At 40.0% G+C, this 27686-nt stretch overlaps 2 protein-coding genes across 2 annotated transcripts; both read left to right on the top strand.

The window, feature by feature from the left end:
• Positions 1–4513: 4513 nt before the first annotated feature.
• LOC115984743 lies at positions 4514–4885 on the top strand. The gene has a single exon (XM_031107756.1). The coding sequence runs from the start codon at positions 4514–4516 to the stop codon at positions 4883–4885; it is 372 nt and encodes a 123-aa protein (XP_030963616.1).
• Positions 4886–25840: 20955 nt separating this feature from the next.
• LOC115984742 (putative F-box/LRR-repeat protein At5g02700) lies at positions 25841–27260 on the top strand. The gene is made up of 2 exons (XM_031107755.1): positions 25841–26908; positions 27168–27260. The coding sequence occupies exons 1-2, from the start codon at positions 25841–25843 to the stop codon at positions 27258–27260; spliced, it is 1161 nt and encodes a 386-aa protein (XP_030963615.1).
• The last annotated feature ends 426 nt before the right edge of the window (positions 27261–27686 follow it).

Here is a 27686-nt window from a genome sequence, read left to right as displayed (position 1 = left end):
ATAAATGAGAGATTTGCATTCCTTTCATTACCGTTCACCAACTATTAATAAATTAAAATTAAAAATTAAAAAAAAAAAAAAACAACAACAACAACAAAGAAATGAAAACTCTCTCTCCCTCTCATGCAAGAGATACTTGGCCCCGCCACAAGCTTTGCTCTTGGTGTGAGTCTTTCTCCTCCTATAGGCAAGCTGTTTATGCCCCTCTTTGTAGCATCTATCTCTAAGGTGGGTCTCATGTTGGCTTTAAGGGTTGCATCTCTCCTCAAAATTGGTTTTCAATCAATCACAGACTGGTTTGAATCTAAGCCCCTTAATTTGCTCAAAAAATGGTTTGGATGGTTTGAATCTAATATCGGATGGTTTCTCCTTTTGGCTTATGAGTACTGGTGATTTCATGGCAAGGGTGGGTTTTTTATTCTATATCTAAAGTTTTCTTCGTGTGGCTTTGATGGTTTTGATGTGAGTTTTTAGAGAGAATTGCATGTAGAGCTAAAAGTTTATCAAAATCCAGTTCAATTTTTGTTATAAGTAATGAATTTAGAGCCAAAAGTAAGATTCAAAATCTTCAAACTTATGGTGACAATCACAAATTTGGGATTCAAATAATAGCATAATGGTAATAACATCATTTATGGTGTTCACTGTCCAATGTTCATGGTTCAAACCTCATTTCTCCAGTTCTTTCTCCTCTACTATCTATCTAAAAAAATTATTTAAATTATTTGAGCCTTAAATTTGAAATTTCCAAAATTAACCAAGGATTTATCAATTTCAAATCAAAATTGTGGTTATCTTGTCTATAATTTCATGTCTCATTTCATACTAGAAACTAGAATTTTTTTTTTGTTTTTTCCGAGTGGACTAGAAGCTTGAATTTAAGGAAAACAAATTTGGAAGATAGGTCTGTTTGATACATGTTTTTAAAAACTAAAAATTGTTGTTTGAAAACATTTGTGAAAATACGTATGGGTGAAAAGTGTATAGATATATTTATAATGTTGTTTAAAAACAGAAAATAGTTATTTGAAAACATAAACCAAACACCAAACACCAATCCCCAAATTAAGTTCAATATAACCCAAATATTACAAATCTATTAATCCAATAAAAACAAAATAAATTGAGTGAAAATAACTTGAATCTAATTTATAAAGGATCATGTCCAAGAAGTAGCGAGCAAAAATTAAATTAAAGAATAAAACTCAAAAAATTAGTGGGTTGATAGTTGATACGGCAATTTGGTCAATTCTTGAAATTTTCCAATGGTTTTAGGTGGAGGTAGAAGTTGAAAACAACCTACACAAGGTTTCCAAATTCAAGATTCTCAAAAAGAAAAAAAAAGGTTTCCAAATTCAACAGTTGCCTAATAGGGCTTATGCTCAAACTATTAAAATCAAAGATTGAGTTAAGGACTTAAGGGCACTTAAAGTTTGGAATTTCACCTATTTCGGCTTTATCTAACCTCGTTGTTGACTTGTTTTACCACCACTATTGGTTGTCTTGTCACTCTTCCTTTTTTTTTTTTTTTTTTTTTTGATAGGAAGTCACTCTTCTTTTTTGGTATTTAGTAAAAATGGTTTTTTTTTTCGCTGAATTAGTAAAACTAGTATTGACATCATGATGACATGATATGGAGATTAGTTCATAAATATCATTAAATTTGTTTCAGCCCATAAAAGCTTTAAAAACCACATTTCCACTCCAATGATTTTAAAGACACAAAAATCTCTTAACTGCCGAACAGACAAATTATGAGTAGTTATTAAAAGATAATATCAATATTAGGTTAAAAGAAATTAAGAAAACCAACAAAACTTGTTTTTATTTTTATTTTTTATACATAATAAAAATTCTACCTTAGTCTAATTTAAATGTATATATGTGTGAGACTTGAATCCTGGCCCTTACCCCCTACACTCCACAAGCATTTATACTTCTAGAGTGACCATCACGCAAAGGGTGCATGGTGATACAAAAACTTGTTAATTGTGAAAAAAAATTTAGAAAAATTTGTGTATTTAAAGGTCCGTTTGAATATCGTTTATTTTGCTGAAAATTAAAAATACTGTAGCAAAATAATTTTTAAATATGTGAATAGTACCGTGAGACCCATTTTTAATGAAAGTTTTATTAAAAAAAAAGTTTGTGGGTCCCATTATCAGTGCATGGGACCCACTGAACAATCACATTCCAGTGAAAAATTTGGACGTTCAAAGAGGTAGTAGGTCCCGTGCACAGTGCCCAAGACCCACTAACAGACACATTCCCACATGAAATGCGTTTCTCAATAATAAATAATAAAAAAAGGAAAACGCAAACTTAGCATGGCCAGAAACACAATCCAAACGCATACTTAGTATCACTCATTCCACATTTGAATTGAAGCTTTTAGAGAAATAAAAATAAAAAATAAAAAATTTAAATTTTCAGATGTTTAAATGCATTTTACTAATTAGTGGCCTTGTGGCCCGGTGGTATCCACCCTTTGTACTAAGACCCAAAAAAAAAAAAAAAATCACTATTTTTTTTTTTACCAGAAGAATGTGATTTTCATTAAGAATCTAGGCTCATCTTCTATCCATATTTCCTCATGGTTTACATTATTTGCATATCTAGCTAAATTAATGAGTTGTCGAATAAATCTCTAAGAGATCTATGGTTTGATCCTCATTTATATCAAAATTGATATCGATGTATTGGTCTAATAATAAAAAACAATCATTAGGAGTAGATGTAATAAAATTGAACTATCTCCCAAAAAAATAAAAATAAAAAAATGATGAGCCACACTATTACCCTCTGTCCTTAAATGGGAAATCGACACAAACCTGAGTTTATCTTATGATTCTTTTGCATCATTCAACAAATGACCAAGGCTTGCATCCTCATATTCATCTCCTTGTAGTCCTTGCGTAATTATTATGTTGTCTCCTTCCAATATCTAAAGCCAATTTTACTACTAGGATTCTAGGAAAGCTGCCATTGATTCCACCTCTTCAACTAGTTTTTGTCAAGCACTACTTAACATTTTACATGGGAAAACTTCTCAAGCTTACAAGATTCTTTTTGAGCTTCCTAAAGCAACTCTGTGTTGTATATGTCGACTTTCAATGGGAAAACTTACATTGCATTCAATGTCTATCTTACAGTTGTAATTTTACTTTCAATGGTTCTGTTTTCCGATTCATACTTCTTCTTTTTTTGGGCTTGATTGTATATTCATCTCCCATTGACTTTCCTCGTCTCAATACACGTATTAGATTTGATCAAGAGTACATATAACTTCAATTGAACACTAATTTCCTAAATAAAATCCAATTATAATATTCTTTTATAACTTATAAACTTAAAAAACGGAGGGTCAATTAGCTAAAACTCTTTCATATACTTAAAAAATATATAAATCTAGCTTCAAAAAAAAAATTATATATATATAAATCTACAAACTTGTAAGAGAAATTCAAAGGTTACAACAATTATCATAACTTTTTTCACAACTATCTTACGTGATAGGTTGTAACTAGTTGCTTCACATAGACCCATTATTTTTCCCCTCCACTGCTCATAGTTTGCCACAACGGAATTGTGGCAAAGTTGTGTCACAGAGTTGTGGTACTAGATTTTTTTTTAACCTATAATATTAAATAATTTACTCCAGTTAACTTTTGAATCTTCTCCTTTAAAAAAAAGTTATCATCTTTCAAATTATTCTCCGATTGACGAGTACATAACATTTATAAATCCTTCATTTTAGAAGTTACTAATGACTATTGAGTATACTTTCATACCATCTTTCTTACCTTCACACCGTAAACAAATATGAATTTCCTTTATTATATATTTTTCTTTCAAACTCCCATCCTTTCTTTCTAGAACCTAGATTTTGTTATTATTATCTTCGGTTGAATGAACCTAGGTTTTGTTAATCAAATCAACGTCTTGAATATGACGTCATGTATCATGAATTCATGCCACCCATAGGGCTCTAGATTGAGCCCGCCACACCTATATTTATTGAAAGAATCAGATCTGCATTATCCTTTTGACCAAATTGGTATATAAAAATACCCAAATACTTTGATTACTACGTGTATGATTCTGGCTGGTTCTATGTACCAAGCCAATACACATAGTCATAGGCGGCTGCGCACGTGACTCTATCCATTCTTTTTTTTAAGAAACAAGACTCTATCCATTTAATTTAACTTGTTACAAAAGAACACCACGAGTCATAATCTAAAATAGGTGTCACCAAAACTCCATAAGATTACGGGTCAGGTAAGTATATGCAATGGAATCTTCCAATTGCTTCACTTTCCTATTGGCTTCCACTTAATCAAAAGCCCATTTCTTCAAATCTCATCCCCTTCCACGAAACCCCCCATTTTGACTATAAAAACACACCTCACCGTACCATTATATAAACCCCATATGCCCAGTGACTTAGATAATAATAATAATAAACTCTCAACCAATTACAATATTTAGAATCACACACCATTTTGGAGCTATGGATGTACTTGGTGTCAATCAAGCGAAGAGCAAAAGGCAAGCGAAGAGTAGCAAAAAGGGCATCAAAGTTGTGTACATAGCGAGCCCCATGAAGGTCAAGACTAGTGCCTCGAAGTTCAGGGACCTTGTTCAGGAGCTTACTGGTCAAGACTCAGACACAGCAAGGTATATGGAGGTTAATGGTGGTGATCATCAAGGTTCATTTAACTTTTCTGACCAACAATTGGGGGTTGATATGAATGGTGGGGTATCTAATAAGTTGCCTTTGTCAAATTCCTGTGGTGAGTTTTTGCCGTACGCAGAGTCTTTTTTCAAGCCATTTAATGAACATCTTCAGTTTGATGTGCTTGGAAGCATGGGTCCAATGTAAAAATGTTGTATAAGCTTTATTTTTTGTTTTAAGGTATGAGTTTACACTTGTGTATGTAACAAATCATATTACTTTTAATGCTAAAATTTAAGATTTAGCCTGGTGTTTGATGATTTGCTCTTCTCTTTGGTGATTGATTAATTGAGATTGTGTTTTGAAAATTTGAAGCAGTTCATATAACTGGCCAAGCTTGATCAATTAATTGAAAGAAATTAATATTTCGGAAAGAAAAAAACAAAAAACAAAAAACAAAATCTACCAAGGCAGTTTTTTCTTTCTTTGTTTTTTGGTTTTGGGAGAAGAGATGATTGTTCTAAAGTGGTTTCAAAACGAGGTATAACAGTTCAACAAATGATTTTCACTTTATTAAATGTGGTCTTGAAGAGGAGGTATTCATAATATTCAAGAATTTTCTGGTATAGAGTGTTACAATCACTAATCTATTACTAGTATCTTGAATGATCTTAAAGCTTATTTGTGAAAATTCCTAAGATAACACACACAAATCCTATTCCGCCAAAATGTGTGTAGACATCGTAGTGTACACTAATCACTGCCAATTTAATGTATGAAAAAATTTATTGAAAAAATTTACATAAGATATATGTTACAGTAGTACATTATTAATAAAGAAGTCAATTTGGAAAATCCAAAAAAAAAAAAAAAAAAACCTTTTAAATTAGAATTTGTTTAAGAATGCCAAACATAGTATTATCGGAATTTTTTTAGTGTTATATTACCTAATTGAGATAGAATACTGAGTTTAAATCGGTGTAAATTAAGATACTAATTTTATCTTCAAGTTAGTTCTAATTAGTTTAATTGTGAATAAGGGGTTTAGATGCAAATCCCACTTAGTAAAAAATCAATTGGTATAAATTGGTTGATGGTAAAGATTAATTATTATGGAGTAGGCCCCTAAATTTCAATCCTATTGAATCTATAAAAGGAAAAAAATTTCTTAGGGTGAATAAGGGATCTAGATGCAAATCTCATCTACACAAAAAATCATATTGAAAATTGGCAATTTTATATCCTAACACCATAACTCTGCCTAGACTAGGACCTCCAACTTATAAGAGTGGATCAATGTCCAATATGTTAATCACTAGGCTGCGTGCTTGAAGTTGGGAATGAAAGGAGAACTATCTATTATATATATTATAAATGTTGGATCTCCAAACTGAATAATGCACAAACACACGTCCATTTCTCCAAATATACCATAATGACACATTACTCTTTTCTTAAAACTAAAAAACTCATAAAGAGTTAAATTAAAATTACCATTCATTTACTTCTTCATTTTATTTCCTTTAAAATATTCTTTCATTTTCTTCTAAATACCTTTTATATATGTATATAAATATATATATATATATATATATATATTTATAGATATATTGTGGGAGCCCGAGGACCGAGAAAGGATAAAAAGTAGGGTGAGCAGAAAGTCACTGGCACCGATCCAACCAACCAGTGCCGATCGTCCCGCACCACCATTGCAACCGACCGATGAAGCCGATGCCGGCGATGGGAGCGTGAAGGGAATCTTGATGCCGGTGCGGTGTGGTCACCAAAGCTAGAAATCCGAAACCGATACATGCCGAACCAAACCGATACCCGTATGTATATCGTTCTCCACTTCTCGACTTCTCCAGTTCTTCTGATCTGAGTTCTCTGTTCTTCTCCCAAGTTTTAGTCTGTTTAGTTTAGTTTAGATGGTAGTCTAGATACAGCGCCATTCGAACACAGGTTCTCATTTTAAATTTTTTTAATAAAATGTTGTCGTATGATCTGGGTGTTATTAAAAAAAAAAAGAGACAAAACGGTGCCATTTTGGTTTAGGTTTTCAAATTTTGCCCACTATAAATTCATTCTTTTGTGACTAGAACCCTTTAACTCTCTCTCTCATTCTCACCTCTCGCCTGAGTTTGAAGATGGGGCTGTTCATATATGGCATTCTACCACTTTATAGGTACTTTTCTTTTACAATAAAATTATGTCTAAAGTTTTATATGCCTCTGAGGTTGGCTTGGTGTGAGAGCCTCTTTTGTTGACTCTTTTCCTTTAGAGACTTTTTTCTTTGGTGGTAAATCTAGAGTTGATAAAGGTGTTCTTAGATAAGGTATAGGAAACAACTGTTCAAGTATATTATTTTAGCATTTTATTTCTTTTGTGGCCTATATTTTCCTTAGCAAATAGTATTCTGTCACAAGGAAGCCACAAGGTGCTGGGGCTTTTCAGATTGTTTATCCATTCTGGAGCTCCTTGTTTCTCATTTTAATACTCTAATATATCTTCATGTGAACAGAGTTTTTGCTCAGGTTTTGGATCATTACTGTTTGGGTGAACATATTTTTTTTATAAAGTTTATATTGAACAGATTTTTAAAATTTTTTTTTTTATAGGTTGAACAAATTATTTTTATTAAAAAAAAAAACAAAAAAACAAAAACAGATGGTTAATGTTTCAAACCGACCAAACCGATTAAACTGAGCCGATCAAACCACACGGCTATAGGTCGGAAAACCGACCCTAATCGATATGCATCGGTTTTAATTATTACAAAACCGATTCCTATCGGTTCGGTAACAAATTTGAGAAAAAACCGAGCCGACCGAACCACGCACACCCCTAGATAAAACCACTGAGACCATCGTTCATTCCTCGGGTGAAAGCATGTTACATACCAGCTGCCATATCAGATTGTGTTACGTACTAGCTGACATATCAAATTTGGTTCTTCCTTTTGAATTTGCTTAGGAGTTTATCTTTATCTCAGCTATTGATTTTTATCTAATATTTCAAGTATTTGTTATTAATTGGGATAACAATTGCCTTTATCATTATCAGATTAATAGGCTAGGTTGTAGGAATTGTTTCTATCGTTTAGGTGTTGGATTTGTTTTTACGTTTAGTTGTAAGCCTATATAAGGCCTATTATGATTAATAAAGAGGTATGAGAATATTTTAGTAAAAATCAAGCTTTGCTTGTTAAGGAGGTCTCGGTTATCCCTCGAAGTATAACCATAAATTTCCTCTTGTCTACTGTTTTATTTCTAAAAATCCTTAGATCTAACCATAGCCCCTTAAGGGAAAAGAGAATCTACACGCGGCCGTGGAGGGGGTCGTATCAAATTAGTATCAGAGCAGGTTATGGTTGAGGATCGTGTGGACAAATTGGAAGGTGAGGTTAACAACCTGACTTCCATGGTTTCGAAACAACAGAAGATGATGAAGGAGATATAAGGAATGCTTGCTGCATTGCATACTCAATTTGACAACCTTTTAAGTAATCATAACAGTGAGAGTTCTCACAAGCGTGGTGAGGGGGAAAGGTCTTCAGGTAGATTCAACTCTGGACCATCCGGCTCACATAGTGTTGTCATTCCAAGGGTGACAAAACTAGATTTCCCACGCTTCAACGGAAATGAAGATCCAACTAGTTGGATCTGCCGTGCAGAGCAATTTTTTGAATTCCAAAATATTGCTGAGGAAGAAAAAATTTCCTTGGCTGCCTACCATTTGGAGGGGGAAGCACAATTATGGTATCAATTACTAAAAGAAGAAGAGAGAGTGATCACGTGGCCTTTACTCAAAGAAGGCTTGTACACACGTTATGGCCCAACAGAGTTTGATGACTTCTTTGGTGATCTAACGAAGCTTAAGCAAATGGGATCTGTGAGAGAGTATCAAAGCCAATTTGAAAGATTGCTTAGCAGAGTAGGAAAATCACCATTGTCACAACAAGTGGGTTGCTTCATTAGTGGCCTTAAGGAACACCTAGGAATTGATGTTCAAGCCCTCAAACCAGCTTCCTTATCTGCTGTAGTGGGCTTAGCTCGCCTCTATGAAGCCAAGTCCCAATTTCAACATCAACAACCTTCATCTGAAGAAAATGAAGAGCCTTTGCCTCTATCTCTTAGCAAAGTGAGTCCTACTACTAAGACTATCAAGAAGCTTACACCTGCTGAACTCAAAGAGAGGCGAGACAAGGGCTTGTGCTTTCATTGTGATGAGAAATTTGCACCAGGACATCAATGTAAGAAGCTATTTTTTATTGAGGTGGGTTGGCAGGATGAGCATGGAGAAGGATCCCTTAAGGACAAGGGATGATTTTAAGGGGAAGGGAGTGTTACGTACTAGCTGCCATATCAAATTTGGTTCTTGCTTTTGAATTTGCTTAGGAGTTTATCTTTATCTTAGCTATTGATTTTTATCTAATATTTCAAGTATTTGTTATTTATTGGGATAACAATTGCCTTTATCCTTATCAGATTAGTAGGCTAGATTGTAGGAATTGTTTCTATCGTTTAGGTGTTGGATTTGTTTTTTCGTTCAGTTGTAAGCCTATATAAGGCCTATTATGATTAATAAAGAGGTATGAGAATATTTTAGTAAAAATCAAGATTTGCTTGTTAAGGAGGTCTCGGTTATCCCTCGAAGTATAACCATAAATTTCCTCTTGTCTACTGTTTTATTTCTAAAAATCCTTAGATCTAACCATAGCCTCTCAAGGGAAAAGAGGATTTGCACGCAGCCGTGGAGGGGATCGTATCAAAGCACTTTAAGCTCGAGGAGAGGGGTTGCCCGAGGAGGGGGGTTGTCCGTGGAGAGGAGGAGAAGAGACAAAATACCTCCTGAAATTCTGGGTGGAGAGAATAATGGCGTTTAGAAAGAGTTTCGAGGTAGTTGAAAGAAGTTTCCTGTGAAAGCTCACCTACTACCTTCGCATTAAATGATTGTCAGTAGCTTTATCAACTGCATTGATGAGGAAATGACCCTTAAACAGTGGGATTGCAGATAGAGGGTTGGGATGCAAGAAGTGTGGGAGTATATAAAGGAAGAGAACTTACAGATGAAACCCCCCTTCCCCCAAAAAAAAGATCAAGGAAAAGAAATTAGAACAAGAATAGTAAGGAGAAAGAGAAAGAAAACAGTGTGTATCCTTGGATAAAAACATCGTCCTCGGGCAAGCTTGTAACAAACCATCAATATACTTGTTTTTAACTATTGTTCATTCCTTTCCTGTTTGAATCTTCAAACTTGAGCCCAACTTATGTTATCCACTCTCTAAACAAATTTTTATCTGTTTGGACTTAGTTATGCTGTATAGGCTTCACTATTCTAAGTGGACTTGGGCCCCTAAATTTCGTGTCCTTACATATATATATATATATATATATATAAATCAAAATTTAACCCCTTTAATTCTCTGTTGACATATAATACATATACAATGAAATCAAAATTTTACATATAATTCTAATGTAATGAATTTTAAAAATTGATACAATTTCTCCAAGCATACTATAGTGACAAATGTCGTCTAATTATCTAGTAATTAGCACATGTGATGCACAAAAAATGTTATTGTAAATTTTAAAATTATACATTCAAATATCACATGAAATTATATTCAATATTTGCATACGAAGTCACATGGATTGTATTGGTATCATATATTTCCAAAGGTAAATGAAAGAATTACATTGTCTAAAATACCAAATTAATATTTAAATAGCAACTTTACAGACAAATGATGCTGAAATAGTTTTCTACCTCTTCACTGGGTTCAAGCTCCTAAAACGACATATGATGAGATATATAACAAAAATGCCAAATAAAACTAAAGAGCATTATAAAATACTTGCAATCTGTAGCAACTGTACAGAATCTCACTACATTATAAGTGACTACTAAATTTAAGTTTGTAAACTTTTGTATCGCTCCTAATATGTAAGTGTTAAAACCCTTAAAACCCTTTTGTCTAAACTTCCAATTCCAATCATACTAAGTATTTCTTTTAAGTGATTAAATCCCTCCATGGCCTTTGCAGGGAGGAAAACCACCAAATATATATGGCTAATTTATATAAATAAATAAAAACCCAATTGTTATGGAATTTACTAATATGAAGTTCCAAATATACACTTGAAAAATCCCATCTATGAAATTATAAGACAGTGCCTATCAATTAAGAAAGTACTGCTATAATCAACCTATAAAATCAACACATCTTTTTAAAAAACTAAAAACCAAGTATTTAGTCAAACAGGTAGGGGACAAGGCCACTTCAACTTTCCCAAGTAAATAAGTGGAGCATGCTCTAATATTCCAAGATTATCAGGCCAAAGAAAAAGAGCTTAGACTATATAATATATATGGTAATATGCAAAAGCTAAGTTGAATATTAAAATAACTATATACCATAGGACTCTTCATATAGAATCCTCTTCATAATTTTTTAAGAAAACAAATGAATCGATGATTCAAAAATAGAAAATTATGTATCAAATAATTAAAGTATAAAATTCAAAGAAAAAGGCATAGGAACTACAAGATTTTGGTTAGAGAATAAACAAATAAACCAAACAGTTGAAAAAAAAAAACTTCTTAATAGTGATTTGGAACAAATTTTACCTGGATTTGTAAATACATGATTAGAATGAATTTCGGAATAATTCCAAAGGCAAACTTATAGCTGCAAAATTGCCAAGTTGGAAACATTCATCTGAAAGATCAATATACACATTAATTAGACAAAAAAAATATAATTATTATGCTTAACATTAAGGGGGAAAAAAGGACTAGAGTCAACAATCTTGGTGTCCTTGCATGCATTGATGGGGGAAATTGCCCATGAACTTGAAGAGGAAGTGTATCCATCAACAAAAATGAGGAGGAATGTGTAGTTGATAAATTAAAAAACTGACATTCATTTGGTAGAGTAGTTGGGAGGGAGGATTTGTATTCTTGCATATAGGGATAATGATTTATTTAAGTCTTTAATGTTATAACTTAAGAAGAGAATCAAAAGGTGAGAGTAATCTCAAACGTCAACCATTTTAAGTTGGTCCTTTCTTTTTCTTCTTATTTTCAGATATATAGATATATATATATATATATAATTGTTTTTCCCATTAAAGTTATGGGTTATTTTTGTTTATTAAATTTGCAACATGTGACTTTATCTTTCTAGAACATGATACATATAAATATATATATATATATATATATATATGTGGGGTCAAAAAATTTGACAACCCCGGCCCACCTTATACTAGGCCCAAGGCACACGCCGAGGAGGAAGAAATGGCCGAGGACGAATAAAGAAAGTCCAAGTGGCCCAAAAACGTTGCCGAGAACAATCCCGTCCTTGGCCAACCAATCCTAGTAGGGAAGAACGGTCCGCCATCAACGGCAGCCTCCTAGAGCGTCCCAAGAAAAAGGACAAGTATTGTAGGACAACTACGGGACCATGGTGTAAGAACAGTTCAAGGAGAATCTGTCACCTCCGCATTAAATGCCCACAGCTAACGTTCTGGCCGCATTAATGAGGAAATGACCCATGAACAACGCGGTCTTGGTTGCCGCAACTCACTGGAAGTTTAGGAAGGTGACTGATGGGACAAGCACTCAAGTAGTGACCTGCATGATCAACAGATGGAGAGCCAAAATCGACTGGGGAGGGATATATAATGTGAGAAATCCTCCAGAAAAGGGGGCGGAGAAAAAAGGGAATACGGGAGCAATTCGTAGGATCTTGTAAACCTTTGTAACCTAGCACTGAAGAAAGAAGAAGAATACTAAGTCTCTCGGATGAAATGCCCGAGGACAAACTTTCATACTTTAATCCATGTCCTTTCTGTTCAATCCATTCATAATTGTGCTAGTTGTTGTAATCCTCACTAAAACCTAGTTCTTAAACCCATTCTCTATAAATTTATTGTATTAGGCTAGTTGGGCTTGAGTCCACTCATCCAATAGAAAAAGTGCTCGAACCCAGTCCCTACAATATATATATATATATATATATATTTAAAAAAATAAAATGAATAAGAAATTTCTATTCGCGTTTGTATTTCATGCAATACTTAGTAGGTTATTTAGTGATTGATTGTCAAGAATTCATTTAATTGTTAGTATTTAATAAAATTTAAATTCTAGAATGATTAAATTTTGCCTAAGATACTTTGGACAAACTTTATCATTTTGATCTAAAATAGAAAATTCTACTCTAGTATAATCTAAATGTATATGTATGTAAAACTTTCTATTGAAAACTTGGACGGTACATTGTCTTGTCTACAAACATGAGAAAACTGTACCCTCTAAAAAGTTGATGCTAGGACTAGAGCATCTTGAATAAGATGGCCTACAGGTGAGAAACAACTCTAACAGTTGCTCAAAGATTTCATGATAATCTGAGAGTCACCCTCAAAGACTACATTGGCAATACAAACCTTCAGGTAGAATGTAAGGGCTGTTCTAGTAGCTAGAGCTTCAGACTCTTCACAAAATGGGGTAGAGGAAAAGTTTGAGACATAGTTGCCGTGACTAATCCATGATCATTCCTTCATGTACTGTATTTTGTCCGGCTCTATTTTAGCCATAAATTAAAAGGATTTTATGATTTTGATAGTTATACCTCATTTTTGTTAATTTCCATAAATTGTTACGAGGATAAATAAATACAATTAAGCTTAAATTGAAATCTAACCGTGAGATTAGATTAATTCTGGAGCTATGTTTAAGATCATGAAATTCCCTTTAATTCGACTAGTCATCGCCAACAATCAAGCTTGAAATTGAATGAAATATCACTTAATTAAGGAAAATATTAGATTTGCATTTTAATTGTGAAAAAATAGTACATAATTTTCTATGGAATGTATGCTAAATTTTAGCATGATTTTCAAGAAAAATTGGTACTAAACGAGTAATGCTACAGACACAAACTATTTTACAATATTTTTACAAATTGCTAATGTGGCAAATTCTTACTAGTTCTAATATGAGTACATTACTAACATCATATTTTTACTTGCAATAATTATTTGGAAAATATTAAAGTCACATTAGCAATTTATAAAAATATTGTAAAATAATTTACTATTTATAGTATTACTCATACTAAATATAGCTGTGGGGCCCGGCCCAGAAATAATGGGCTATTCCAAATTCAGGCCCGTCCGAGGAGCGTCCTGTCCGAAGAGAAACCACATATGAAGCACTATTCAATCCCAATAACAACGAGGTAACCTTTCCGAGAAGTAACTCCTCCTCGGACGTCACGAAGTCCAAACGAGGAACTCTCCCCAGCCAACTCAGTTCACCCTCTCAACATATAAAATGAATAAAATCCAAAATATCCCATGGAGAGCTACCACCACATTAATTGCGCCCCAACCACCCTCTTGGCCGCATTAATGAGGAAATGACCCCTGAACAGTATCGCCTTGGCCTCTGCAACTCACATGGGGAGAGATGAGGGCGTCTGATGGGACAGGCACTCAAGTAGATGCTTAGATGATCAACAGGTGTAAGGTTGAGATGAGAGGAGGGGAACTATATAATGTAGTGGAGTCCCTCAAAGAAGATGACGAAAAATATGGTATGAGGAACTAAAGAAATAGAAATATACGTGAGAGATCCATTCTTGTGCTGGGGTTTTCTGCAACAATACTGTCCATGTATCAGACCGAATAGGCTCACTGAAACTAAGTTCTTTGACCTATCCTCTACAAATATTTATTGTGGGTTGCGCTTTGGGCCAGGGCCTGATCAATAGAACTTGGACCAGGAAAATCGTGCAACTACAATTGGCACCGTCTGTGGGAAGAACTAAAGTATCAGCTAGTGCAACGGTCGAGCATGGCAGAACTGGCTCCGCACCAGGAGGATCCTCACCAGGCTAATTCCCAACGGACACAACCCGCCGAGTCCCAGAGGCAAAATAACCCCGTCAACCCAGGCCCCAGGGGAAACCAAGAGGAAAGTATGCATACTACCCGGACCAGCCAGAGTCACACTCAGATAGGAAGTCACGTGTCTCAGAGGCGAAATAGTCACCAGGCCATGCAGCGAGAGATAGATGACCTAAAAAGGGAGTTACGGCGCGTGCGGCGAAGACGATCTCCCTCTGACTCAGGCGAATCTTCTAATGCGGAGGATACGAGTTACAGACAGAGGTCAAGGACCCCCCCAAGTGAAACCTTTACCTACGAAAAGGAACCACGCCTTATGCGGAAGTATGAGAGCACATCTAGCAAGGGTTCGGGAAACGACGCCATGAAGAAGGCGTTGGATCAGGTTTCAAGGTCCCCCTTCACGAATAGAATTGAAGGGGCTAAGCTGCCTCGACGGTTCAACCAACTAGCATTCGCCATCTATAGCGGTCGATCAGACCCAGTAGAGCATGTGAGTCAATTTAACCAAAAGATGGCGATCTACTCGTAAAATGAAGCCCTCATGTGTAAAATCTTCCCGTCCAGCTTGGGATCAATGGCGATGAGGTGGTTCAATGGCCTGAAGACAAATTCCGTAAGCTCTTACAAGCAGCTCACTCGGGATTTCTGCTCCCGCTTTATCACCAACACCAAAGTCTCCAGGCCCCTCGGTTCGCTATTGTCCTTGTCCATGCACGAGGGAGAGACTCTGAAAGCATACTCCGATAGATACTGGGAAGTATATAATGACCTGGATGATAACCATGATGCTGTCGCTATCAGTACATTCAAAAGCGGCCTCCCCGCCGACCATGGCTTAAGGAAATCCCTCACTGGTAAACCGGTTGCCAACGTTGATCAGTTGAGGGATAGGATAGACAAGTACAAAAGAGTGGAGGAAGATCAGCTGCAAGGGAAGGGAAAGGAGAAGGTTATCCACCTCAAAGCAAATGATTTCAGGTCGGAACGGCACAACCTTGGTCAGCCGAGGAGAGATTTTTCGCGACAGGCTGGGCAGAGTAACCCGCAAACAGTGAATGCCATATTCAGAGAGCCCGTACAACAGGTACTGGAGAAAGTAAGAGATGAGCCCTATTTCAGGTGGCCGGGAAAGATGGCTGGAGACCCTTCCAAACGTAACCAGAACCTGTACTGCCACTATCATCAAGACCATGGGCACACTACTGAGGACTGCAGGAATCTGTGGAATCATCTAGATCAGTTGGTCCGAGAAGGAAAGTTACGTCACCTGCTGCACCCGTCGAGTGGCCACACCAGCCAAGCAACACAAGAGCCTCGAAAGGACGTGACCTTAAGACCACCCACCGGGACGATACATGTCATCCTCGCTGCACCAGGAAGAACGGGACCACCCATCCCCAGGGTGTTAGCTGTTGATCGGCTCCCCTCCGGGAGCAGGCAAAGGGAACACAAAAGGTCAAAAAAGGGAAGCTCTTTGATACTGGGGTTCTCGGATGAGGATAAGAGAGGAACTATTCAACCTCACGATGATGCCTTGGTGGTCACTCTGAGGATTGGGGGCTTTGACGTGAAAAGGGTGTTGGTGGATTCGGGAAGTGCAGTAGAGATAATGTACCCTGATCTATACAAGGGGCTGAACCTGAAGCCAGAAGATTTGGCAGTTTATGACTCCCCCCTTCTCAGCTTCGAGGGAAGAATGGTTACGCCAAAAGGACAAATCCGACTACCCGTACAGACTGGGGCGGAGGTGGTGGAGGTGAATTTTATCGTCGTCGACGCTTACTCACCCTACACCGCGATAGTCGCCAGGCCATGGATCCATGCCCTGGAAGCCGTAACCTCCACACTTCATCAGAAAGTGAAATACCCATCCAAAGGACAAGTAGAAGAGATCCGAGGAGATCAGGCCGTATCCAGGCAGTGTATGGTGGCCGCCGTCTTACATCGGCCCCCTGCCGAGTCCTCTGCCCCTGAAAGTTTATAGCAATCACCCGCCTCGGCAGAGTAAGACGACGGACTGGCCGAGGAGATAAGGTGTGAAAGTTTAGATAAAATCGCTGTTAACGACGACCCGGAGAAGTTCTTCCTGGTCGGCTCTGAATTGCCCTCTCAAGAAAAGGAGGAACTGGTCAGATTTCTTAGAGAAAATGTCGACGTGTTCGCATGGGACGCCTACGACGCCCCGGGCGTCGATCCTAGCCTTATTTGTCACCACTTGAACGTCAACCCCTCTTCCACTCCGAAGAAGCAGTCACCCCGACGCCCTTCAAAGGAACATGCTAGTGCCGTAAAAGACGAAGTGGCAAAGCTAAAAAGAGCGGGGGCTATCAAAGAGGTCTTTTACCCAGAGTGGTTGGCAAACACTGTGGTAGTAAAGAAGAAGACAGGGAAGTGGAGGGTCTGCGTAGACTTCACGGACCTGAATAAGGCGTGCCCGAAGGACCCATTCCCCCTACCCCGAATTGATCGATTGGTGGATGCAACCGTGGGGCACCCTCGAATGAGCTTCCTGGACGCTTTCCAAGGCTATCATCAGATACCCCTTGCGCTAGAGGACCAAGAGAAAACGGCTTTCATGATGCCCATCGGAAATTATCATTATAAGGTAATGCCGTTTGGGCTAAAGAACGCAGGCTCAACCTACCAAAGGATGATGACTCGGATGTTTGAACCACAACTGGGCAAGATCATTGAGGTTTATATAGACGATATGGTTGTCAAGAGTAGAAGGGTGTCCGAGCACGTGAAGGACCTCGGAACAATCTTCACTATATTAAGGGAGCACCGGCTGCGGCTGAATGCCTCCAAATGTTCATTCGGGGTCGGGTCTGGGAAATTCCTAGGGTATATGGTCACCCACAGGGGAATAGAAGTAAGTCCCGATCAAATCAAAGCCATTAACAGCCTAAAGGCTCCTCGGAATCCGAAGGAAGTATAGAAACTCACTGGTATGATCGCGGCGTTGAACCGGTTCATATCGAGATCGGCGGATCGATGTCGGCCTTTCTACCTCCTGGTAAACAAGTGGAAAGAGTTCGCATGGTCGGAGGACTGCGCTCAGGCTTTCCAGCAACTCAAAGACTACCTGTCCCGACCACCCATCATGTCCAGCCCTGAGGCAGATGAGGTGTTGTTTGCCTACATCGCTGTAGCCCCCCACGCTGTAAGCCTGGTACTGATACGGGATGATAATGGGGTGCAGCGACCGGTGTACTATGTGAGCAAATCACTACATGAGGCCGAGGTGCGATACCTACCTTTAGAGAAGGCAATTCTGGCAATAGTGCACGCAACCCGAAAACTTCCTCATTACTTTCAGGCGCACACGGTCATCGTTCTGACCCAGCTTCCCCTCCGAGCAGTGCTTCGAAGCGCTGACTATACAGGAAGGATCGCCATGTGGAGTGCGCTCTTGGGAGCCTTTGATATAAAATATATGCCCAGATCCTCCATCAAAGGACAAGTACTCGCAGACTTGGTAGCGGAGTTTGCTGAGCCCCCCATAGAAACAATAACCGAGAAGAGGGACATGGATGGAAAGTCGGTTGGTGCGATTTCAACAGGGAGGAACACGCATTGGAGGGTCTACGTAGATGGCGCAGCCAACCAGAGAGGGTCTGGAGTTGGGATAGTTTTAATATCCCCGGACGGTGCTGCCATTGAAAAATCATTAAGGCTAGGATTCTCGGCTACGAACAATGAAGCCGAATACGAAGCCTTACTTCAAGGAATGACGATGGTCCAAAGGTTGGGCGGAAGAGTAATAGAAGCGTTCTCGGACTCCAGACTGGTAGTCGGACAGGTGATGGGTGAGTTGGAAGCCCGAGATATTAGGATGCAAGAGTATCTGGGACAAGTCAAGCGGCTGCAGGCGAATTTTGAGTCCTTTAATCTGACACACATTTCCAGGAGTGTCAACACCCATGCAGACTCGCTGGCCACTCTCGCCACGTCCTCGGCACATAATCTGCCGCGAGTAATCCTGGTTGAAGATCTAGCCTAGGCAAGTCCCATCAGCAGAGGCCCTGCTAGAGTCCATCAGATCAGAAAGAGTCACAGCTGGATGGATCCCATAAAGAACTTCCTTCAAAACGACGTCTTGCCGGAAGAAAAATTGGAAGCCGAGAAGATACGAAGGAATGCTCCTCGGTTTTGGCTGTCAGAGGACCACAAACTATATCGGCGCTCTTACTCTGGACCGTACCTACTCTGCGTGCCTCCAGAAGAATCCGAATCTCTACTTGAGGAGTTACACGAGGGGATTTGTGGAAGTCATACCGGAGGGAGATCGCTGGCGCACAGGGCACTTACCCAAGGGTATTGGTGGCCGAACATGCAGAGAGAGGCCCAAGAATACGCTAAGAAGTGCGATCAGTGCCAAAGATTCGCCCCGAATATCCACCAACCCGGAGGAGTTCTCAACCCCCTCTCGAGTCCATGGCCGTTCGCACAATGGGGCCTTGATCTAGTTGGACCCTTCCCCAAGGCCGCGGGGAACAAGCGGTATATAATAGTCGGAACGGATTACTTCACTAAATGGGTGGAGGCTGAACCATTGGCCAACATTAGGGACGTGGACGCCCAAAAATTCGTTTGGAAGAATATCATCACCCGCTTCGGGACTCCGCGTACACTCATTTCCGACAATGGTCTGCAGTTCGACAGTAAAAACTTTAGGGAGTATTGCTGCGAGTTTGGAATCATCAACCGATATTCCACCCCCGCCTACCCTCAGGGAAATGGGCAGGTCGAAGCCGTGAACAAGGTCATAGTGAACGGACAGAAGAAGAGACTGGACGAGGCAAAGGGGAGATGGGTAGAAGAACTCCCCCACGTCTTATGGACTTATCGGACGACGCCGCGACGATCGACCGGTGAGACCCCCTTCTCGATGACTTACGGGGCTGAGGCCGCGCTCCCGATTGAGAACAACTTTCCCACACTAAGGTCTAGATCATTTACCCCGAACGATAACGACGAGTTATTGGAACGGAGTCTGGACCTAGTCGAAGAACGAAGGGAAAAAGCGATGATTCACATGGCCTATTATCACCAGAAGCTGAGACAAGGGTATGATGCTAACGTCAAACCACGGCCTCTGGGTCCAGGTGATCTCGTGATGAGGAAGATTCTTGGCAGTGCAAAGAACCCCTCTTGGGGCAAGTTGGGGCCCAATTGGGAGGGACCATACCGTGTCACATCTGTGGCCGGAATAGGCGCTTACTACCTAGAAGATTTAGATGAAAAAGCTGTACCCCGACCATGGAATATACATAACCTCAGAAGATATTATTATTAATGAGAATGGCTTAGCATGCGTTTTCTTTCATGATTATCCACTGCTTGCTGGGCTACTTACAACTATTTATAGTTTTAAACAGAACCCAAGTCCTGCATGGCTCCTCGGACCACAGACTTGGGGGAAATTATTACTCATATAAGTTTTAAACAGAACCTAGTCCTGCATGGCTCCACGGACCACAGACTAAAGGGAATTAATACTTAAGACACTATTCATAGTTTTTAAAACAGAACCCAAGCCTGCCATGGCTCCTCGAACCACAGACTTGGGGGAAATTATTACTCATATAAGTTTTAAACAGAACCTAGTCCTGCATGGCTTCACGGACCACAGACTAAGGGGAAATTAATACTTGAGGCAACTATTCATAGTTTTAAACAGAACCCAAGTCCTGCATGGATCCTCGGACCACAGACTTGGGGGAAATTATTATTCATATAAGTTTTAAACAGAACCTAGTCCTGCATGGCTCCACGGACCACAGACTAAGGGGAAATTAATACTTGAGGCAACTATTCATAGTTTTAGACAGAACCCAAGTCCTGCATGGCTCCTCGGACCACAGACTTGGGGGAAATTATTACTCATATAAGTTTTTTAAACAGAACCTAGTCCTGCATGGCTCCACGGACCACAGACTAAGGGGAAATTAATACTTGAGGCAACTATTCATAGTTTTAAACAGAACCCAAGTCCTGCATGGCTCCTCGGACCACAGGCTTGGGAGAAATTATTACTCATAAGTTTTAAATAGAACCTAGTCCTGCGTGGCTCCACGGACCACAGACTAAGGGGAAATTAATACTTGAGGCAACTATTCATAGTTTTAAACAGAACCCAAGTCCTGCATGGCTCCTCGGACCACAGACTTGGGGGAAATTATTACTCATGACAATTTCCATAGTTTTAAATAGAACCTAGTCCTGCATGGCTTCTCGGACCACAGTCTTAGGGGAAATTATTACTTATGATAGATTGGGGGATTATTACTTAAAGGAAATCATTTTAAGGCGTTCGCGCAGTCGGGCACCATCGCAACCCAAAAACCCCCTTCGCTTTGACCATTTACCTGTATCTACATCGTTGCAAATGTTTAAAGGGAAAAAAGAAAAAAGAGCGTTACTGGCATACATCCGTAGTAAGTAAAGCGAATATTTCATATTAGTATCCCGAGTACATTAGAAAAAGAGGTCCTTACAAAAGAATAAAGAAAAAATAGGACGACTTTCATTTAAAAAAAAAAGGAGAAGCCTAAAAAGCTAAGCCTGGGCAGGAGAATCTTCTTTTGACTCGGGCTGAGGGGGAGGAACCTCTATGGAAGAGTCCGTAGCATGATCTTTCGCCATATCAGGCACAGGTGCGGCGCCAGGCACCACCAGATCCTGCTCAGAGGCAGCTTGGACACCATCAGGATGTGCTCGGATCTCCTTAGGATAGAAAATGCTCTCGGGCAGTCTCAGCGCCGAGTCAGCAGGAACTCCTGCAGCGTCGAGGGCACGAGACCATGAGATACCGCAATATTCCCGGCATACCTCGGGGATCTCCTCGGATAGCCTAGCCTCCGTCTCTTCGGCCCCGAGCTGGCGAGCGGCACTCTTCTCAGCCTCTGTGGCCTCTCGGATTAGTTGGGCCTCCTCTTTGACCCGTCGCAGCTCATCCTCGACCCTTTGCAGAGCGGTCTTGAGGTCTTGCACTGCCTGTTTCTCGGTGGCAAGGTTAATCTGGGTCGAGAACAGCTCCTTGCGCTGGTCCTCCGCCTGGGCCTCAGCACTCTTCAAACCAGCATCTGCAGATTTGCGCCGGTTCTCCGACTCCTTGAACTTGTCCATGAGTTCAGCGTAATCGTGCTGGAGGGACCCCAAGGTTTTCTCCACCTCCGCTCGCGCCTGGTTCTCGACCTCAACCCGACTACTGTTACCACGGCAAAATTCCTCAGCCACGAATACCTGCTGGGTAATCTACAAACGAAACAAGATTGCTGTAATCTAAGGTCAAATAAATTAATGAAACAGTAAAAGGATTACTTACCATCGCGAGATCCCTTTTAAGGGATAGGAAGATCTCGGGCTGAGAGAACCGCCTATAAGCCTCCATATCCCGAGGAAGGAGTAGGGGCTGCTCTAAGGCCTCGGCCACGTACCCCGCCCGGCCTCGATTGTACTCTCGGATCGAAGCATTGTAGGGAATGGCCACCCCATCCAGCTCCAATCTGGGGCTCCATACACGCGGGGTAGCACGTACCTCCGCAAGATTCTCCTCGTCCCGACTCTCCGAGGAGTTGCCCCTTCTGCTCCTTGGCACGCGAGTGGTTTTTTGCTGCTTGGTCGGCTGGGCAACCACCTCGCCCTCCTCAGGAGTGTCGGCCGGCCTTTTCTTCTTTAAGTCCGGATTAACCTTAAGGCCAAGGTCCGAGGTGTCCGTAGGGGCCACAGGAGGGAGGGTCTTGCCCTGTGGTGGAGTTGGTGCCTTCGAGGACTGTCCTTTCGACGACTGGCCTTTCCCTCGGGAGGCCATCAACTCCTTTAGAGTTTTTCCTTTTCCTGCCATGGGCTCTATCTCTTCGTCCGAAGTATCGTCCGAACAGATAACGATGAAGGAACACCCACTGCAGAATGTCGGTCCCGCTCTCCTTCGGGATCGGAAAGTTCCACCAAGGGGGTCTGCTGGACTTCCTCCTCAAAATAAAACTCGTCTATCTCTGCCTCAAGGGAAAGACGAGATAATTCAGCTTCCTCTTCAACCTGAACGGCAGCACCAGGCTCGTTTGGCGGAGGTAGCTGCTCTGCCAAGTAGGGATCTCTAACACCGGGCAACACGACTGGTGGCAGATCGTGTTCAGCTAGGAGCCCGTCCTTGGACACGTCAATCCTAGCCAACCTCGGACTACCAGCCCTTATGGCGTGACCGATAGCCTGGAAAGAGCTGCTCAGAGGTTGATAGCCCAGAACCAGATGGGCAGCACGCAACTGCCCGTCCTCGGAAACGTAGATCTCCGACCTAAGAAGGTAGTTCAGCGCTAGCACGTTCACAAAGTTTAGCCGAGGGGCGACGTGAATTTTATCTGCAAACAATCAAGGAAAAGGGGATTAGTCCACGAAATCTTCCAATTATAAAGAAAGCAAAAAGTGTAACCCCTCAATGCTAAATCCTATCCCAAAAGGGACCGATCCTAGAGACGCCGCACCTGGGTTTCCTGCCCGAGTTGGACAATGAATACCGTCGAACCACTCCCCAGAAGCAATAAGGAAATCATTCTTCACTGTCTTATTGGATATTGGGAGACAAGAGATCAACCTAACGTCCTCGTTCCGGGATTTAAGATAATACCCCTCATCCCCGAGGCGATGACATTCGTACAGATAAGCCACATCGTGCCAAGTAAGGCCTAGATTCATCCGCTCGTTTAAGACATCTACACAGCCTAGTATCTTGAACATATTCGGGGCACACTGATATGGCGTCAACCTATGGTTGAACAAGTACTCCCTTGTAATCCTACGCATGGGAAGTGTCATCCCTCCCTCTATGAAAGCAATCATGGGGATAACGACTTCTCCCTCACGCCTATCTGTCAATACTCCTTCAAGAGGACAGTACCGCAGCCCAACCCCCGGGGGAATGTGGTATTTTGCCCTAAAGGCTTCCATAGCGGCTGAAGTTTTTACTAATTTCTCAAATCTACCCATCAGAACTGAACTGGGGAAACGAAAGTAAAAACTAAGAAGAAAAGTAGAGTCCGAGGAGGGAATTGAAACGGCGAGATGAACAAAACGTACCGGTACTTCCACAAAACGCTCGACGGGACGCCTAGAAATCTCTCGTGGACGAAACGCTTCACAGAAAACGGCTACGGTGGCGTAACGGACGCAAGTGCTGGTATATCTCTGGGATTCGATGGGGTTCTCTGGAGTCCTCTGAGGTTTACGAAATGCAGATAAAAAGAAGAAACTGAACCCCTCTGACGTCTTATATAGCCAGGAGGTGAGAGAAAAGATCGCTCCTGCCTAAAAACACGAGAAAAAACGATGGCCGTTCGATCTACGCCACACCGTTGGATGAGGGAACATAACGCCTCCAGAAGTTAATGGCCGCGCCTCGTAAATTGTAGCGCGTCAAAAGTAACGGACCGCACGCGCGCCACACGCTCTCCTTATTTCCGTCCTCTCCCAAACATCAAAACCCCGTTTTCTCCTCCTCAGAATGAGATAGAAACCGGAGTTTTGAGGGGCTATTGTGGGGCCCGGCCCAGAAATAATGGGCTATTCCAAAATTCAGGCCCGTCCGAGGAGCGTCCTGTCCGAAGAGAAACCACACATGAAGCACTATTCAATCCCAATAACGAGAGGTAACCTTTCCGAGGAGTAACTCCTCCTCGGACGTCACGAAGTCCAGACGGGGAACTCTCCCCAGCCAACTCAGTTCACCCTCTCAACATATAAAATGAATAAAATCCAAAATATCCCAGGGAGAGCTACCACCACATTAATTGCGCCCCAACCACCCTCTTGGCCGCATTAATGAGGAAATGACCCCTGAACAGTACCGCCTTGGCCTCTGCAACTCACATGGGGAGAGATGAGGGCGTCTGATGGGACAGGCACTCAAGTAGATGCTTAGATGATCAACAAGTGTAAGGTTGAGATGAGAGGAGGGGAGCTATATAATGTAGTGGAGTCCCTCAAAGATAGGGGAGAAAAAGACTGTATGAGGAACTAAAAAAATAGAATGGTAGGGGAGAGATCCATTCTTGTGCTTTTGTTTTCTGCAGCAATGCTGTCCATGTATCAGACCGAATAGACTCACTGAGACTAAGTTCTTTGACCCATCCTCTACAAATATTTATTGTGGGTTGCGCTTTGGGCCAGGGCCTGATCAATAGAATTTGGGCCAGGAAAATCGTGCAACTACAGATTTAATTATGAAAAGGAAGATAAATAAAATCCTAATTAAACTAGGAAAAGGATATTAACTCAAGTTGAAAAAGCAAATATATTCTAATTCCACTAGGAAAGAGAAAACAACATAAAATATTAAAAATATCGTATTCTCCTTTAACCTATTTGCATCACTTTTAGAATATAAAAGAAAAAACTACTGCCAATGATTATCAGTCAAATTCACAAAACTACCATACACATTGGCTGGAAATGGCATTTTGCTCATACTCATTGTGATTGTGTTCCACAACATGATGTAGGGATGTACAACCAATCTGTTGATCTGCCAAAACTGTTGGTGGGTTGGATTTGATTGTTATTTATTTATTTATTTTGTTATGGTGGGTTAGGAACGAGGCAGGTCAATAGATTCACAAATTTGTCTAACCCGACCCTATCTACTTATATTTAATATATATTTAAAAAAATATATTATATACTTTTTTATAGGTATATTATATAATTTTATTATTTACTCTTTTGTTTATCAACTGAATTGGGATAGAATTATATGATATATTACTAACTTTGAAACACTAATAAAATAACTTGTGTTGGTTTGGTGCTATGCTAAGGTTTTTTAGGATATAAATTTTCCCTTATTTGTATTAGTGTTGTTCTATTACTCAACTAATTAAAAAAAAAAATTGGTCAACTCATGGGTCCAACCTTACCTAGGTTCTCAAAAAAAAAAAAAAAAAAACTTATCCAGGTGAGTTGGGTTGGGTTGGATTGAAAAAACCGCTCACCCATTTACACTCCCTACTTAGGTGTCTTAGGCCAACGGTCAAATAATTTAAATTAAATAAATTACAAAATATAGGAGATATCAAATATTTAATGATCTAAAAATGATCTAAAAATTCGAAGTACTAGAGCTAGAGGTACAAAATTACAAATGCAAAAGTGTAAGGACACCCGTTAAACGTCACCCTAAAAAAAAGAATCCCAATCTAAGAGAAGAATAGATTCAATAGAATAAAGAAGCTCACATCTGAAAATGAAGGAAGAAAGCCAAAACCATGGTTCAATCGATGGTGAAACTGAAAGAGGCCCAACTTCCAACACTGACAGAAACCCGATTTCTGAAGAACAAGAAGAAGAAGAAGAATCAAGCGATGATCATCGAACCAAGCGTCGCAAACATTCACCAATCTTAGAAGAAGATCGAATCAGCACCTTACCAGACTCCATCCTCCTCAGCATCCTCTGCTTCTTGCCCACCAAAGACCCTATCAAAACCGGCGTTTTATCCAAAAGATGGTCCTATCTTTGGACCTCCGTTCCCTCTCTCAGTTTCGAACACGGTTCCTTCCAATGCATCGACGACTTCACCAGTGCCGTAGATCATACCCTGCTCCCACACAGAGCTCCGATGCTCAGAAATTTCTTTGTCCTGTTCAACTACGAGACACACCTAAAGCCTTGCCTCGATCTCTGGTTTCGTTTCGCCACAACTGCCAAGGTAGACCAACTCAGTATACTCTTGACTTCTACCGATTTTTCGGGTTCTGAGGAGTACCCATTGCCTCCGCATCTCTACACCAACGAGTTTGTTTCTGAATTGGATTTTTATTTCTACAAAATTAAGCCTAATGGGGTAGTAAATTTGAGTTCACTCACGCGCTTGACTATTGGGTTCAACTTCACTGCGTTGTGTGAAGTTGCGATAAAGAAAGTGGTAATGGGTAGTCCTAGACTTGAATACTTGGAACTGGATAATTGTTGTCGGGTCAATCGGTTGGATTTAGTGTCCGAGAGTCTGAGAAAATTGGTTATACACAGCTATTTTATGCGTACTTCAGTGGGAAGAAGCCCCGACCCCGTGTTCGAATTAGAAATTGTGGCTCCAAAAATCAGGTCACTGGAAATTTTGGGGTGTTTTTTGATGAAGAAGTGTCGGATTAAGGATGTATCGTCGTTGGTTGAGGCTAAGCTTGATTTCAATTGCGAAGTTAAAGAGGAGGATCAAGAAAGTGCTTATAAGGTGTATGAACAAACTGTGAGAGAACTTCTTGAGAGTCTGCATCATGTTAGGGATCTTACTGTTGGCAAATGGTGTCTCATGGTTGGTTTTTTCTTGATATCTCTCAAATTATTGTATGCAAAACTTCAGGTTTTTATTCATTACTAATGTCGATTCCCATTTACACAGATATGAATGTATCAAATATTGTAGCTTCTTATTGTTGAAAGTCATTGTTTGACTAATCCCAGCATATAGAATAATGCACAGCTTCTACTGTTGGCAGATGTTACCTCATGGTTGGTTTTTCTTTTGTTTGTCATATACAAAACTATGTTTTTCTTTTGTTTGTCATTTGCAGAGACATTATAATGTATCAAGATTATTGCTTTTCATTGTTGGTGCTCTCATTGTTTGGCTAATCCCTGCATATAGAATAATGCACAACATCTAGTTTTCTTTTTCATTTGCTACAGTATTTACACATGAACCCGATATCTTTTCTCTTTGAGGCTGATTTGTAGATTTTGGGTATGTTTATTTTTAACTTGAAGCCCACCTTATTCTCACAAGTCACAACTTTTTAGAACTTCACAGGTACTGTTGTGCTTTTACACAAATTATTTTTTAACAAAATAAGCTCATCCAAACATAGTCTTTAGTGAGAAGTTATAGGTAAGTTATACATGCACTCAATGGGTTTTGCACCTGTAACCTCACGCTCCATCCAACCCTTGCATGGGGAGGAGGTGCTAGTTGAGCTTGAGCTCATTGGAGAAAAAAAAATTGAGGTTCTAATCATTTTGTAGTCAATCAAAAATTATAGGGCGTATTCTTTTATTTTTATTTTGATAAGTAAGAAATATTTCTATTGAAAAGA

Source organism: Quercus lobata, chromosome 4 (genome assembly GCF_001633185.2).
Source record: "Quercus lobata isolate SW786 chromosome 4, ValleyOak3.0 Primary Assembly, whole genome shotgun sequence".
NCBI classification, from domain to species: Eukaryota; Viridiplantae; Streptophyta; class Magnoliopsida; order Fagales; family Fagaceae; genus Quercus; species Quercus lobata.
The sequence above is the reverse complement of the archived record's forward strand: the minus strand, read 5'-3'. Positions and strand labels throughout refer to the sequence as shown.

Bases quoted from the DNA above. Each gene is read 5' to 3' on its own strand.
- LOC115984743 (XM_031107756.1), top strand. From the start codon at position 4,514: ATGGATGTACTTGGTGTCAATCAAGCGAAGAGCAAAAGGCAAGCGAAG.
- LOC115984742 (XM_031107755.1), top strand. From the start codon at position 25,841: ATGAAGGAAGAAAGCCAAAACCATGGTTCAATCGATGGTGAAACTGAA. The intron at 26,909-27,167 runs GTTGGTTTTTTC...TGTCATTTGCAG, and splicing joins TTGGCAAATGGTGTCTCATG to AGACATTATAATGTATCAAG.